Consider the following 17724-nt stretch of genomic DNA (forward strand, 5'->3'; position numbering starts at 1 on the left):
ATAAAGAAGCTGGGCTAGGGCCGGCCCCGACAGCACAGTGGTCGAGTTTGGTGCGCTCCGCTTTGGCGGCCCAGGTTTGGTTCTGGGTGCGGACCTCCTCCACTCGTCTGTCACTGGTCATGCTGTGGGGGTGGCCCATAGACCAATAAAAGAGGAAGATTGGCAACAGATGGTAGCTCAGGGTGAATCTTCCTCAAAGAACCTAAGCTAGAAAACATTCATAATTAAATTAATGAATATTAATTTAAACTAATTAAAACTACCATCCATAAAAACAAAACGAAAGGAAACAAACCTACCATTGCTAACACAAAAGAATAAAGGGGAAAATGATTACTTATTCAATAAGATGGACACTTACCCTTTTCTCCATTTCCAATAGTGACCTATCAGCAAATCTTTCTTGTCTCTGAAAGAAAGCAAGAAACATTAAAAGGGATATAAATACAATAAAGATGGGGAGGGGGTGGAGGGAAGACCATGTTAACTCTCCTCTAGTGCTGTGAAAAGAAATCACACTATTCAGGTGGAGTAATACACAGGTTTGAGTAAGGAAAAGAGAAAACAAGGTTTGTAATGAAATAATAAAGAGTTAAACGAATGCTTAGAAATAGAATGGTCTCCACACCTCTCATGGTCTATTTATCACTTTTTCTCAGGTCTTCACAGAGTTTAGCTGGGGGTCAGAATGAGTGAGTACTGTGGAGCAAAACCCAAGACATCCTAGTTTTCCCTCTGATGCTCCAACTGTCTGCTTTCCTACACCACCAGGAGGAGTGGCTGCTAATCTGAATGGTCAGATTCCAGGACCTTGACTGAAATATAGTTTTGACCAGTTTGAGCGACCCTGTATGCATGCAGCCAGACCAGTAAACTTGTCTTTTTGTCCTCTCTCACAGCTATCTGAGTCCTGCTCGCTCACGCTCTCCTTTTCTTTTCCAATCATCCTCGCTTCAAAATTTGTAAGAAGGTTCATACCCACTGTCACTTAGAAGAAATTCCAACTATATAGCTTTTCTTCTCCTGGTGAGCTCAGGTCTCTTTCTTTTTCTGCTTCCTGTATTATGCGATCAATTCAAAGTTGATAAAATCCTGAGATTTCGGGCATGGAAAGGATCCTTGGAATTTTAAGCCACATGTTGCACCCAATACCAGAGAGCTCTGCATATGGATATTGAGTACAGGCCCAGTTAAAAACAAATGGTATCTTAGTTCTTATTTACAATGACCTCTGTACATAAATCTCCCTTGGGAATCCTGGTCAATTCGCTACAAATGAAGTAATCAAATAGCTCATTCCCCAAAAGCCAATTTGCTGAATAACCAATTTTACCAATTTACCAAAAATGGTTTTTGACAACTTTTAACAAGAATGCTTTTTTATGACTAACCACAAAATATACTTAAAAAGAAAAATATATATATATTTCATCAATTAAGCACAATTTCACTGCTTAATATGCTAATTTAAAAAGCATTTCTTTACATAATTTTCTGTCAACCCTTTCAGCATTCAGGTTTTAGTATCATCACGACTTGTTACCAAGTTACGTTTTGATCCTTTTTTCACAATTTCTTTTTTATGGTTATGGAATATTAGATTTAATTTTGGCCAGGTATCCTTTTCTCTGTTGTTTTAAATGGTTTTATGCTTTTGTGCTTACTCTTTCTGGGAAAATAAGTTGATGTATTCCAATTGCTTATTGTTAGAAATCAAATCCAGAATTTCAAATGTGATGAGATTGTTTAAGCTAATTCTGATTTCTTTTCAATGTTGTTAAATTTATTTATATTTCAATTGTTAGAAATATAAAACACAGTCTAATATGCCCCTTGAGGATATGCCAATGAATCCTAGAAACACTTAAAAAGACTGAACAATTTAAAAATGATATTCAATTCACCTGAAAGAAATGAGAAATAGCTGGGACAATGCCATCACATATAAGTTATTAAAATTTTAGATAGGAAATTAGGATTTTATTGGGGATTTTTTCATATAGGAATATTTTAGCAATTTTATGATTCACATGCCAATTTCTTAGGTACAAAAATCCAACTTTAGTTAATATTTTGGGTAAATATTCTAGTCAAAGCTGTTGAAATCACAATTACTTAAGCCTGGTGAACTGACATTTGACAAAAATGATTATTCATCACACCAATTTCTGGAAAATTAGCCTATTTCCCTCCCTTGGAGACTGTACAGGGAGGAGGTAGCTGGGCTAAGGCAGAATTCAAGGATTTTAGATTCCCTTCATTAAATACTATCAAACAGACCTAAACTTCAAGAGTAATTCTTAACAGGATAATGGTTCCCTTGGAAAAATTCCATGTGACTATCAAAACTGCCACCACTATGTATACATATTCATGAATAGCTATGGAAGTCATGCTAACAAAACAAATCAGGTGGAAGGATTCACTCTAGACTTAAAGGCTCAGATAAATACTCTAAAGTTGAATAAAAAGTTTAATATTTGTCAGTTTTACTTTTACATATATCCCTAAGTTTTTAAATAACATTTTCACAGTTCTTCCAACTAAGACATTAACTTTGAATATTTACTCAATATCTTATACTCTGAATTACCTTTCCCATTATTATTTAGTATATTGGGCATGATATTCAGAATGCCTGCTAAGGCAGAAACTGTCATACTTTTGAATCCAGTGACTTGTTTCTCTGCCAGAGTTGACAGGATCAGAAACTGGTACATGACCCAAAGGCAGCTTGCTATAGATTGTCCACTGTCCTATGAAATGGTCACTAACAGGACCATGAGCACTAACCAGACTGCTCGATACTGGTAATAACTGGCTAATTCTATCAGTTCCTCTCTCGTGGAGTTTGAATGAGATACATAGAGGAAGAATTAGATGACAAGAGTAGACAGAGGAGCTGAGAAATACAGAGAAGGCAGCAAGCAGTGGAAACACAGATACACTGAATCACCATAATGAGAGAACACTACAGTAGGGATTGGTGGACATTTTTACTTAGAAAACATTATGATAAAAATCTCTAGAGCTGAAGACATTTTCAGGAAACTAGTTATGATATTTTTATGTGTGGAGGCTCACTAAACTACTAATGCAACCTGAAGAATGATGACATTCCAGCTTACCATAAGTCTAAGTGTAAGCCAGCAAGTTTTAACTTGTGTGACATTCCAAGTCTTTATGACACCTGGCTATGAAATGTGTTTTTGTTTTGCCTTATTTCTCTGTGTATCTTTACAGTAAATCTTCATCAACTGATGGAATCTGAAGAGCCTTCATAACCTCATAAGGTTAGTGTGACCCCTGGAATTTTAGCAGTGTCCACAGTGCATAGACAATTGCTTCACAACATAATGGTGGTTAACAACAAGGACAAAAAGGCACCTGGTAACAAGTTTAGGTTCAACATAGGGACTTAATTTAAAAAATTATGAAAAAGATGAGTGTGAAAGAATGGTCAAAGAAAGTATGCAGTCTCTCTTATAGAACTGGAGATACCATTTTAGATCAGTGCTTTCAAACTGGATTCAAAGAGTTGTAATGCAGGAATGTGTTTATGCTAGAAAGTCTCATGTCAAAATTAAATAAGTTTGTTTCCTTAAAAATTACAGGACCCTTGAGAGCCTTTAACATATAAATAGACCCTGTAAAATCTCCAAGACGTAGACTAGATGTAGACAGTACTTCCCAAGTTTCTTGGATCATAAAGTTTTTCTATTTTTGGAAAGGAGTCAAGAGGAGGAGGAGGAGAAATGAGTCTATTACTATCTTCTAGAACTAGTGAGCCACGGAAAAAGAGTCTGGGAAACAATTTCTAGATCATACGCATCCTAGATTATATGTACAAGGTTGCAATCCCAATTTTCTTGTGTAAAATCCGCTCCTCTAAGCTGTTGTATAGAAGGAAGGTAAAAGGAGTTATGACTAAAATTACCTACTGCCAACATTACTATGTCAAATCATTTTTTTTGAATGAACAGGAAATATCCATAATGAATAAAAATTACTGTAAAGAAATTTTACGGCTTTAAGAAGATTTTGTATAGATGCTTTTAATGTCTTGCTACATTGGTATGCTGGAAATAAGCATTTAGATCCTTCATGTACCACAACATAGGTATTAAAAGGCTTAAAAATACTTCAACTTTCTACTATAAGGCTATATTTCTATATTTTTCATTTACTTTAGAAAAAAATAAATGAAGTTATCAGTAAACTGTATCATCCCGACTCCTTCTTGTTAATAAATAAGCTATTATCAGTAACCAAACTTATGTTTAGAACACTAGAGAATATTTCAGTGCAATTTCTTAGACGGAATAAATCACAACCATTTCTTTTACAGTAACAAAGAGAAAAAGGTACAAACCTGGGTGGCCTTTTCTAATTGCAATTTAAGATCTGTCAGTTCCATATTTGTATCATGTAGCTGTGCTTTCAGCTTTTCATTTTCAGCTAGAATTTGTTCATAAAGCTATAGAAATTAGAGGAGAAGAACAAATTACTTTTCTGCTTTCCTAGTATTTTAAGAAGATTTCCTATTAATTATTTTGCAATATTAAGAACAGAAAGATTAATGTAACATATGAGCTATTAAAGGATGCATTAAAAATATATTTCAATGCTTTATGGTTCCAAGGCAGAAATTTTTGGTTATGCAACTATGTTTGTTCCACATAAACACTTAAAAGCTAGTTCCAGTATTTAAAATTTAAGACTTCACTGAAAAATCTGACTTTCCAGTTTCCACTAAAAAAAAATTCAGTTATCTGATAAAGAGGGACCACATATCTGCACAGCAACTACAGCTGCATGTAAGGAGCCACTGCGATCTTTACTTGGGGTCTGTTTTTCTGCCTATCATTCCCTCTTGAACTCCTGAGACTGAGATGGAGTATCAGTTGCATTTATCATTATACTTGTATTATTTTTATTAAAGTTAAAAGGAAAGTGAAATATTTCTTGAACACTTTCATAACACTTTCTTTCTTTTTCCCTCATCTCTACTACCACCATCATAGATAGCTACAATCATCTCTTATCTAGACTATTCTAATATTAGAATTGTTCTCCTGACCTCTGTTTTACACATAGCAGCAAGAGTTAACTTTTCAAAATGACAATCTCATAATTTTCATAAGCCAACCATTCCGGTAATCCCCATACATTAAAGATCCCTTGAATGGTTTCCCATTGTTCTCAGTATAAGGATAGCCTTAAAACAGCCTGTAAGGGGGACATTGTATGGTCTGGTCCCAGCTACACATCTAGCTGCAATCTCACACCACCATCCCCTCTGCTCTACTAAGCATGATGAAAATTTAATTACTTCGACGCATCACATACCCTTCCACTACCAGGTTTATGTGATTGCAGTTCACTCCATCTTTTTTTCTCCCACTGTTGCCATCTAATGACTAACCATTCTTCTCTTCTTGACTGAAGCTTCACTTCCTTAGGAAATCCATCCTCAGGCCCTGTCACTTTCCTTTGTTACACACTTTTATGAAACTGTTTCTTTACTTCAGGATAATTGCTTCAACTTTTAAATTATGCATTCATTAGTAGGACGTATGATAATGCCTGTGTCTCTCACTACATGGAAGATGCTCATACGAGAGGGACAGTATCTATCTGCACTGCCCCTGAGTAGAAGTTCACTACTTAGCACAGTTCAGTGTTCAGTTCTTTACTGAATGAATGACTGAATCTTATTCATAATGTAAACTGACTCTCCTACCCTTGCTGATTTGGCTTTTAAGAAAGTGAGTTAGCTGCCAAATACCTGGGGACGTGTACAAATACCACAAGCCTTCTTTTTCTCCAACAAACTTCATCAGGTTTATTTCAATCTCATATTAAGAAGAATCACAACAGTCAGAATCCTAGACTGCTGAGCTTCCAGGATAATTCTTAAGAGCACTTGAGCTACCCCAAGTTTTTCAGCTACCTAGGAAAAACTATACTCTCCCAGAGAAGCCACATGTTTTGTGTGGCTTCTTCCTAGTAACAAATAGACAGAGAAAAGTGTGTGTGCATATGCACACAAACCTCCCCTTACCCGCCCGCCGACCTACTCAATCCCCCTCTTCAGTTTAATGACAGTATGACAGCACTGGCCTGAGATACTGCCATGTGAAATAAAGTCCTGGGTACTTTTCCCTTTCCTCTAAAAAACAAAAAAACCCCAGCTATTTATATTCTACTTATGATTAATTGTCCAAAACTGAAAATTAAAGTAAGTTATTTCAAGATACTGATTTCATTATGAGTTTCTAGGAATAATATTCAAACATAAATATCTCAACAAACAGATTACTTTTAACTAAATGTCACTCAATAACCAAGTACCTTTTTAAAGTCAGTTGAGTCATCCCTCTCTAGCCTGCTACCGTGAGGTTTCCTTTCTTCTAAGTAACCGTAGGATCCAGAGCGACCCAGCAAGGAATCATAGCGATCACCAGCTGACGTGGAAGTGGTTTCATATCTTCAAAAGATGAGTTTAAGTCAAAATCTTTATAATAGGCTTTCACAACTTACATTAGCATGTATCCTAGTATTTATTAACTTTGATATTCCAAAAACAGTAGGTAACATTCTGCCCCCTGTTATTTAATCAACTTTTATAATATATAATAAAGGGGAATTTATTTTTAATACTACTAATTTCCATTATTTGAGGAAGGGATTCAATATTTCTATATCTGAAAATCAAAAGTGGTTTTACATCATGATAAATTATTTCAACAATTTTAAATTGTACATATTTTTTCACATTTTAACATCTCTGAAATCAGAATGTGGTTTACAATTGATGGTGTATTATAGTTTAACTGGTAGTACTTTCCCTTGTTTTAAGTAGAATATAATTCTAATTTAAAATTGGTAACAGTCTATCCAGAGTGATAGATAATAGGTTTGTCCTAAAGAAAAACAATATCTCTCATTTGTAAATGAGAATTCTCATATTATCTGGTTCTGAATTTAGGTTACCTTTTCTGATAAATACCATTGCCTCTATATTTCAAGTCAGTAGAATTATCAGTACAGTTGGTCCTCCGTATATGAAGGTTCTGCACCCAGGGATGCAACCAACCATGCATTGAAATGCCTTTATGATGGTTGGGCCTGTGCTTAACACCTACAGACATTTTCTTCTTGTCATTATTCTCCAAATAATACAGTGTAACAACTATTTACATAGCATTTACATTGTATTAGGTATTATAAGAAATCTAGAGATGATTTAAAGTACAAAGGAAGATGTGTGAAGGTTATGTGCAAATACTATGCTATTTTATATGAGGGATTTAAGCATCTGTGGATTCTGGGGTGGGTGGGGGTACAGTGTGTCCTCAAACAAATCCCCCCCTCAGCTACCGAGGGACAGCTAGATATAAAAATTTGTTCTTGGGTTTACAAGGCTTTGGGTAACAATTATGGGCAAGAGAAAAGGAATGGAGATTAGATTCAAGGATATCGTGGAGGTTTTCTGAAAAGATAAGCGATTTTGAGCTGGATAGATGACACTTTTTAGTGTCTGCATTGAATTTCTTTCATCTAAAGTAGGAATAAGAGAGAAGATTCTGATAGCCAATAAAATAAATTTCTGGTGGGTTTCATTAGCCCCTGATGTTAATAACGAGACAGTCAATGTTGAAGTAACTTAGGAAGCTTAGGAAAACTTAAGAAAGTTATCACTGTTTTAAAGACTTAGGAAAAATATTCTTTCTTAGTGACTTAGTGTGACTATTGAACTAGACGTAAAGCCTTTGACAAAGAAAGCTGGTAACAGCTATTAGGTCATCTAAGTATCTATACATTTTTATTACTCAATTCTATCAACTTACAAAATCCACGAAGATCTAGCAATATATTTTTAGAAAGGATAAAAATGAGAAAAAAGTCAGTACAAAAAAGAAGTAAAACATACCTAGAAATGGAATCCGTCTAGAAAAAAAGAGAAACAAACATAGGCATGCTAAGTTCCTACTCTTTCATTAAGGTAACTTACTGATTAGTCAAGTAAATTTAACATAACACCAATACTGTTTTCACACCATTAAACTAACATCTATTCACTACTTACATTTTAACTGTAATGTGGTTGTTTGAAAGTAAGTTCTAGAACACAGAGTCACTGTCTATCATTACATGCACAACACCATACAGTTAAATTTGGCAGTCTATGGTCTTCTTTTGTGAATTCCTACAAATGCCACTATAAATTATTTTTTAATCAGAAGAAAAACTGAGAGAATAAGACACATATCCATTACTTATACCCAGTCAGCAGGAGAAAGTAACATATTTACATTAAGGAATGTAAAGTTTACTATGTGACATCTATATCAAGTTTACTATGTGACATCTCAAAGCAGCAATTTTTCTCATTTTTCTGTTTTGGAAATCCAGCTACACATTCCTTCAAAGTTTAACAATTAGGGGATAGGAAACTATGATTACTTTAATTTTCTCAAGCAAGTGGTATGCTATATTGAAGTTCCAATAACTTTTTTTATTTTTTTTTTGAGGAAGACTGGCCCTGAGGTAATAGCCGTGCCCATCTTCCTCTACTTTATATGTGGGATGCCTGCCACAGCATGGCTTGACAAGCAATGAGAAGGTCCCCACCAGGGATATGAATGGGCGAACGCCGGGCTGCCGAAGAGGAGCACGAAAACTTAACTGCTGCACAACTGGGCCGGCCCCTCCAATTAACTCTTCTTATCCAAATAGTGAAATAATTAATACAATAAAATAGTCTTATTGGGGGCCAAAGCAGTACTTTTTCGATGGTCATCTTTAACTGTTCTCTTTCTATTGAAACACTCACTGAATCTATACTTTTCTATAAGGTAACTATTCAGAAATGGTTTGTTAAATTCTTGAATTTAGATATTTGTATTTTCCCATTATATTTATCTTCAAATGCACTGTAAAATTACTGGGTTCCTTTGGGACAACCTGAAGTCTAATTTGGACTAAAAATGTCGTACTAAAAACTACTTAAATTTCCTTTGCAAAACCAATTTTGTACTTGCTTCCTATTTTTTTGATGTAATAGTTTATTTATTCTTTAGTTTTATAACAACAACTTTGAAGTTAAATTTCAATTTTCAAGATATCATTCAAATTCATAAGCTGCTAAGAGAGTAGATCTTGAAAGTCCTCATCACAAGAAAAAAATTTGCAATTATGTGCAGTGATGGATGTTAACCAGACTTATTGTGGTGATCATTTTGCAATATATACAAATACTGAATCATTATTTTGTACACCTGAAATTAATATAATATTATATGTCAATTATATCTCAATAAAAAGAAAGAAAAGAAATAAACAAGATATCATTCAAATTCAGGAAAATAGCCATGCGTGAAATAAAATGTGCACATATCAAACAAGAATATCACATTTCACCTCAGTTTGCACTGTGACTTAAATTTTTAAGAATAAATAATAACTCCAACTAGTCAAACAAATCACTCAAATTCTATTTCTTTGTCTTTAAAAATCATAGCACTGTCATTGGTTATATTTTGTATTTTAAAAATTTTTGTAAAAAACACGTAACATAAAATTTACCATCTAAACCACTTTTAAGAGAATAGTTCAGTAGTGTTAATTATAGTCACATTGTTGCGCAACAGATCTCTGGAACTTTTTCATCTTGCAAAACTGAAACTCAATACCCACTGAACAACTCCCCATGTCCTTTCCATTTCTACAAGTTTGAATACTTCAGATATCTCATGTAAGTGGAATCATACAGAATGTCTATTTTGCCAGCTTAGCATAATGTTGCTTAGCATAACGTCTTTGCTTTCTGTGTTTTAAATTTGTTTTCCAAAGTAAAAATACCCTTTTAATTTTTCTGATTATGGTACCGTAAGCTCATATAAAAGTACCACAGTATAAAAAGTTCTTCTATAATTCCCCATCCCTCCAACCCCCTAGATAACCAGTGCTAACCTGCTGTACACAAATCCATGTGAACACATAAAATATCTATGTAAATACATTTTATTTTGCTGCTATCAACACCTATCTTTACACACTTTAGTCATTTTCTTGGGAATACATTTCTAGAAGTGGAATTGCTAAGCTACAAGACATAAACTTTTTTTTGTATTGCTAAACTGATCTCCAAAAAGGAAGAATTTATTATAGCCCCAAATCTTATACGAAAACGTGTATTTCAATACCAACCATGCCATTAACCTTCACAAATTTCACTTGTATATTCATTGTTGTATCTTTGTTTATTAATGAGATTAAGTGCATTTTCAAGCTTATTGTTAATTCATAATTTTTCTTTAGTAAAGTTTATAAACTTCATGTATTCTGCCTCCATTTATTTTTTACTTTTTTTTTTTTGCTGAGGAAATTCACCAAGAGCTAACATCTGTTGCCAATCTTCCTCTTTTTGTATGTGAGCTGCTATCACAGCATGGCCACTGACAGAAGAGTGGCGCAGATCTGCACCCGGGAACCGAACCTGGGCCACCAAAGCGGAGCACAACAAACTTAACCACTAGGTCACCAGGGCTGGCTCATGCCTCCATTAATTTTTTTACTGAGTCTTTTGTATAGTACAAATGTTCATCTTTTAAATGTTATAAAAGAGGGAAAAGCTTACTTTTAATTGAGCAAATAAGTGTCTCAACTTTAATAAGGATGTCTTTTCTGCCAGATTCCAGCTTTATATGTTTAAATAATCAAATCTGTTAATCTTTTATTTACGGTTTCTTGCCCTGGTGTCATATTTAAATTCTTACTAATGTTCTTTGCATGGTAAAAATTTTACCATCCAACAGCTTAATAAAAGCAAATCATAATAACTCAAACAACAGAAGCCTTATTTTTGGAAATAACGAACAATAATATCATGAGAAAAATAATTCAAATTTTCTGTGATAAAATTTTCTCTTAATTTATATCCTGAAGGCAGACAGCTTATGCTTCACATGCAATTCAGAATTCTCAAGAACTTTTGAATATCTTACAATTTACTTTTCTCTGAAGCAAAAAGTACATGCCAGAGAGCCATTTTTCAATGTGGGTAAGTTAACTTGACTCTACAAACTGAACAGAAGTTTTGTTATCAAACACTTCTGATAGGATAACACTTTTGAGGTGATAACACTATTTCAGAAAACACACAGAAGAATTTTGCTGCTCATTACTTTTTCACAAAAAAGGACTAATGCTACAAATTTTCAAAAGAAAGCAGCACACTTATCGGGTGAAAGTACTTTTCTAGTCTATTGTAGAAGACACTGTGGGTTAGTGTCTTGATGTCCATTCTTCTTTTTCCTCATGGTGTAGCAGTCATTAGTTTTAGGTGAGAAGGTATGTAGCCCACAATAGTAGCAAAATGACGCAATATCTCAGTGGTGGCCCTTGCCTGGCCTGAGTCAATTATTATAATCCTAGCCCTTGAGGTAAACCAGTGTGAGGATAAAGCTGAGATAGAGAGTTGCATAATGCTAGCACAAAACAGGATCTAAACAATCATCAATTTAAAATGAACAAGAACTAGTGAAATTGTTTGGAACTAAGAAAATTCTTCTTCTTACAAAAATGTTCTACTCAACCTTAATGTATCGCACGTGAAATTTTCATGGTAAAACTTAAACACTATATATATATATATATATATATATATATATATATATATATATATATGCTTCAAAGTCCTAACTTTGGAAGCCAGAAAATCTTTTCCCTCCTATCCTAGCCTGGTGGGATGTGGGGTCTGTGTGATAAGGCAGTGAGAAGTGTCAGCTGGGGATGGTTTATTGAGTCCCTCCCTCCTGTTTACCTGTCCATTGTTTTTCCTTGAAAGATGGGAATTCATAAGGTATCACTGGGGAAGGAAGATAATGGACAAGTTTAGAGAATACAGTAAACAAGGGACAGGTGAACTGGAAGAGTGCTGACAACTGATAGGCAAAGTGTCTAAAGGTGACAAAACTTAAGCCCTGCAAATAATTTACCCTTGGAAGTAATTAATTCCTCAATCTCTCTGTCTGGCCAAGTAAAGATAAAACAGAAATACCTTTTGGGTCAAAATAGGCAAACTTGGCCCTAAAAGTAATGTTCACATTCACCTAGCACAGGTAATCAACTTCTGATCACTTTATACTATTGTAGATCCTTGATGAGTAAAAGGAATTTTAACTGCTCTACTTAAGAACTCCAGGTCAAAATGAAGAAGATACAACCAGAATGCCATTTCAGACCAGATAGTGCTGAGTTTATAAGATTAGATCTAACCCATATTGTACAGCTCTCCCCCATGTGAACAGAGCTCTTTAAAGTATGTCAGCTTTCTGCATGGCCAAACAATAGGGAATAGGGGTAGGGGGGTGGGGAAACTAGTGGAAAGAAACTTTTACCATTTGCTAGCTATGCAACCCTATGTCATTCAAACTTGCCTTAGTTTCTTTATCAGTACTGAGAAAAAAAAGTCTTTTTCAGAAGATTGTTGGGAAGATGAGTTGTGATAATGAATGTAAAAGTCCTTTCGAGACACTAAATTTCTAAACAAATGTAAATAAAGTTAAAAAAAGGCACATTGCCTTCTCTACAACATCACTTTACCATTTCTAAAACTAAAATCTGGGTACGTTGAAGTATCCACTACTTCTGAATATCATTTGGATACTTTCTTTGGTCAAGGGTACCATTCTCTTTTTTGTTCAACTTTGAAGATTAATTTACATACAATAAACTATACCCACTTAAAGACTATACTGTTTGATGATTTTTGACAGTTGTGTATATCCATAAGCCACCACTACAATCAAGATCCAGAACATTTCCATTACCTAGAAAATATTCTTTGTGCCCCTTTCCAGTCCCTCCACCCCTGATCCCAGAGAACCACTGACAGTCTATCCCCAGAATGGAGGTACAGTGTGCAGTAACTGTCTTGCATGAATGAAGATAAAACACAAGTAAAGAGTGATCCTTAAAAAATATGAATAATTACGAATACAAAAAATAGTGCTTTTTACCTGAGTTTCTTTCTTATTGGATCCTTCTTCTGTATCTGATTGTTGATCTTGTTCATTTTCATCACTCTAAAATAGATTGTCAATTTACTTTTAGAAAAGTAAACATAAATTTCAAACAGCTGATATTTAAATACTTCAGGGCCTTTCTAACTTAAAATGACCCTTGAGAAAAATCTACCAGGCAATGAATCAAAAGGAAAACTGATTTTTAAGTGGGAATTTTTCTACCCTATTTAGAGGAAGACTATTTTCTCTGCATGGCACAATCTAAGTAGGTTAGCATATATGGTGAAGAAAGACCATCTTCCTAACCACCTCATATTGAGGATAACAAAGCTGAAGGCTTAGCATGAGAGGAGAAGATATTCCATTTTACATTGTAATGATACTGCTTGTACTTTAATATTCAATATAATAGCCACTCAACTCTAATGAGGCTGCAAAAATAGAAAATTCATTGTCTTAGGTAAGAAAAGCTGGATTCTATAAGCTTGGCAAGATTTATGCAGTGGTCCCATTACGTTTAGGTAATTCACTCATCTAGAAATTTCTTGGGAGTTTACAGCACACCAAATAGACAATCTAGGTCTCAGCAGGCTACAAGCCTGGAATCCCAGACAATGGGAATATTCTACTGGACGGCCTTGAACATTTCAACAAACCTTAAAGGACTGAAAGAACACGGAAATCTGTGTTCAGACATATGTAGCTCAGGCTTTCTATAAAAATACCATAGGCTTTAAAACTACATCATCCTAATTTCGTATTGCTGTAGCTATTTTCAGCTATGTGACTTGGGGTAAACTTATTTAAAACTTTTTTGAGTCAATTATCTCATCCATAAAGTGGGGATAAAAACTTTACAGAAATGTTCTAAGGATCAGAGACTCTTTGCACAAACTATCATTGTGGTATCTAGCAAAAATGATATGGGAAGTCATTAAGTGAACAGGAGAAATCAATGCTGCTGCTGCTAGTATTAGTTATTAACATAAATATATTAATTCTGCATCATAAGCTCATTGTCTTTATGCATTACAGTTTCATGGGAGAAGACAGAACTGGAAATTAAAAAACTGAGGAGGCTCAGAGGTCGTCAAAAGTAGTAACTAAAAAAAAAAAAAGTAACCTAATAAAACAACAGAGCAAACAGTTGCCTAACTACACACCACTGCCCCTTTGATAGAGCCCTTGGTTTTTTTCATATGTTGTCTGATATCAGGTTCAAAGTGTGGCTAGGACGAGAACGGAGACCTGTACTTTGATGGCTGATTAGAACACAATTCAAAGCAGGCTCAAATTAAAGAGATGAGTATTGCCAATATGTATCTCAGAAAGGATCCTGATAAGGCTGGTTAAGTGTATAACTTCAGAAAGTGGAGTTTTGAAGGGAGAGCTGGTCTAAATAAAACTGGGCAAAAAGAAATACTATACAATAAAAACAGCTTTGTCTATGAAACTCCTAATACATATGAGTTACTAAGAAGATGAAATAATTTTAAGTATAGAAGAGTTCCTCTGTTAGGGTGCTAAGACTGAGGTTTTATTTTACTGTTATTAAAATATTACTGGGCAATCAATTAAAATCAACCAGACATCACACACTTCCTGATGGAGGAACAAAAATACCTTGTCATAAGACTATCAAAGCAGAATCTGATAGGTTTTCTACCTGGAACGACCAATTTATAGGAAACATAAAAAACTACACAAATGTATTAAACTACACTTCAGGGTTATGATAAACTCAGGCCATTTGAAAGTAATTGTAAGGAAGAAAAAATGAGATGGAGGGAGAAACTTCCTGATTAAAAGAGACCTTAAAGAATTAACTAATCACAATATATGGTCCTAATTTGAATCTTAATCAAACCAGCAAAGTGTCTAACTACAACAACAAAACATTTATAGCAAATAAGAGTCAACTGGACATTCAAACTGACTAGATATTCAAATTAAGGATTTACTGTTAATTTATTTAACAATAAATGTGATCATGGTATTGTGATCCTTTATCATGTGAAAACATATTGTAGTTACTTTTATCATTTTTAAAAAATATAATCTTAATTTTTAAAAAGTCTTTATCTCTTAAAATGCATACTGAAATTTTTAGAGATGAAATAGTATGTCTAAGATTTTCTTCAAAATAATATGGGAGTTTGGGAGGTGGTGGGGATTTAGCTGAAAAAATGGATACGTATGGTGGGCTCATTATACTTTTCTGTTACTTTTGTATATTTGAACATTCTATATTAAAAATTAAAATAAAAAATGGGAAAAAACAAGCAGCTAAAAAAAGACAAAACAAATTATGTTTGCCTTTCTGTAGTTATATGTTATAGTGAAACACTACAAATTTCACAATAACAGTGCTACCCCACAGCTCTTCTTTCTCCTGCATATGAGTACCAATGTGAGGCATATACTCAGTGATCAGGAAAGAAAATTAAATTTTATAGGATTAATTATTATAATTTGATAAGTAAAGCACTGCTTCTATCCAGCATCACTCAGAAATAATTATTATGCATATCTTATAATCATACTGATGAAAATGGGATTAAATGTGTAGCATCTTTCTTTCAAGAATCTCTAAGATAAAGGAGCAATTTAGCCATTATACAATAAGTGCTATATGCACGCCGAGCTGCAGTCATTATTATTTTTATTCCAAAACTGGGACAGAACTCCTACTTTTAAGTAATACCAAAAATCTAAGTAGTCATTAACTATGCTGATGAAGAAGAACTTTTCTGATTTAATAACTCAGCTCAAAACACACAGGGATGATCTAAATATATAATCTGAGGCATATAAGAAATTATTAGTGTGGACTTTTAGAAAGATTAAGCATACTATCAAGTAGCTATATTTTAATAGGTTCTCACATCTTGTGTCCAAAACGAAACTCCTGTAGATCTTCTTTTCTCTCTTGGTCGCCGTCGCTCTCGGATTGATTTAGGCTGTGATTTATCCTCTCCTTCTTTTTCCTCTTCTTTCTTTTCTCCCTCTGTTAAGGATTACAATGAACCATATGATGGCAATGTATCTTGACAGTATTTGGCAATGTAAATGTAAAAACAATTCTAAGTCAATCTCCTTTATGGACTCTTCTAAAATTCTCCAGTCACAATTAATTTTTGCTCCTCTCAGTGCTCGTATAACACTTGGTTTAAATATGCATCTATATCTCCCATTAGATATGTACTTGAGGATCAAGACAAAAACAAATTTTAATTACTTCATTCTCCTATTGCCTAAACCAAAAATTTCACTCAAAAGATAGTATCTGCTGCACAGAAAATAACTGAATCCTATGAAAAGAATGGGGCTCTGATACGGAGACAGTTACCATACCCAAAGTTGAGGCTCAAAGAAAAAAACCAAACAGGTTGTTTTTGTGTGTGTGTGAGGAAGACCAGCCCTGAGATAACATCTGCTGCCAATCTTCCTCTCTTTGCTTGAGGAAGATTGTTGCTGAGCTAATATCTGTGCCAAGCTTCCTCTATTTCGCACGTGGGATGCCGCCACAGCATGGCTTGCTAAGCGGTGTGAAGGTCCACACCTGGGATCCAAACCTGTGAAGCCCGGGCCAACGAAGCAGAGGGCACGAACGTAACCACTACGCCACCAGGCTGGCTCCAAAACCAAACAGTTTATAATGATGGAACAGCTAGCTAGTAGGCATCATACAAATTATCTGCTTCTACTATTCCCAGTCCTCATTTAGCAGTAGAATAAATATAGTATTCATTTCATTCCCACTAGATATTATCTAAGAGCAAGGCTTTTTTTTTCTGGAAAAAATATTTATCTTATACTAAAAACAAACCAACATGGAGACAGTGATGTTAGCATCATGGTGGAGTGATGCCTTAGCCTCTCCCCATAAGATACAGTGAAAAGGACATTCAAAACCAACAGAGGAGATTCACACAACAAAGTAGAGGTCTGAGAGATCCATGCAGCCTTACGTCTGAAGGTAGAGTGCTGGATGCCCAAGAGGCAGTGGAAGGAGGTAAGGGGATCTCCTCTCCATCCCCCAATGGCAAGGCATAGGGCACGAGACCATGCAGCTCTGAGAGGAGAGGGGAGAGAGCGCTGCCCTTTGTGAGAACGACTTTGCTCTTGGAGTTGCCTCCCAGCCCGTGGGAAAGCTCCACACCAAGGAGGCTAAGCAATTGCAGGGGTGTCTTCACCAAGTCAAGCATCTCAAGAGGGCAGAGAGCAAGTGCAGACTGGGAGCACTCCCAGGATCACACATGCCAAACAAAAGAGGCCCTCCAATCATCTCGGGTACCAGACTGCCCAGTTGGAAGAGCAACAGAGCCCCACTGGGTGCCTGTGAATATGTTTGTGAAGCAGTGGCAGCAAGCATACAAATGCAGACGGGCCCGGTCAGCATAGCTTCCAAAGAACAGGCACAGCTGCCAGCAGGGACCAGAGTGGGCCTAGAATACACAGTTCCTGCCCTGCCCCAGTGGTGGTAGGTGGAATCTGGAACCAGACACTATCACCGTGCAAAGGCACAAATCCACCCCATCAAATAGTATGAGTAAGCATATTAACAGTCCAGAATGAGAAGGAAAATTACAAAAAACCCAGAAATCATTCCTGAAGGCACAGAAATTTACAATCTAAATGACACAGAATTCAAAACAGCTATCATAAAGAAACTCAACGAGTTACAACA

The 17724-nt window shown here is 35.2% G+C and overlaps 1 protein-coding gene across 11 annotated transcripts in view; it reads right to left on the minus strand.

The window, feature by feature from the left end:
• Nucleotides 1-17724, minus strand: part of PPP1R12A (protein phosphatase 1 regulatory subunit 12A) — a 152006-nt gene that overhangs the window by 7760 nt on the left and 126522 nt on the right. For all 11 annotated transcript variants that reach the window (XR_002804704.2, XM_023631517.2, XM_070253892.1 and 8 more), the window contains 6 exons: nt 15920-16041; nt 13029-13094; nt 7937-7953; nt 6355-6490; nt 4373-4477; nt 362-409 (listed from right to left, as the gene is read on the minus strand). Coding sequence is in view for 10 of the 11 variants with exons in the window: in XM_023631517.2 (XP_023487285.1) it covers nt 362-409; nt 4373-4477; nt 6355-6490; nt 7937-7953; nt 13029-13094; nt 15920-16041 (494 nt within the window). In the remaining variant the exon portion in view is untranslated. The remainder of the gene's footprint in view (nt 1-361; nt 410-4372; nt 4478-6354; nt 6491-7936; nt 7954-13028; nt 13095-15919; nt 16042-17724) is intronic.

Source organism: Equus caballus, chromosome 28, assembly GCF_041296265.1.
Source record: "Equus caballus isolate H_3958 breed thoroughbred chromosome 28, TB-T2T, whole genome shotgun sequence".
NCBI classification, from domain to species: domain Eukaryota; kingdom Metazoa; phylum Chordata; class Mammalia; order Perissodactyla; family Equidae; genus Equus; species Equus caballus.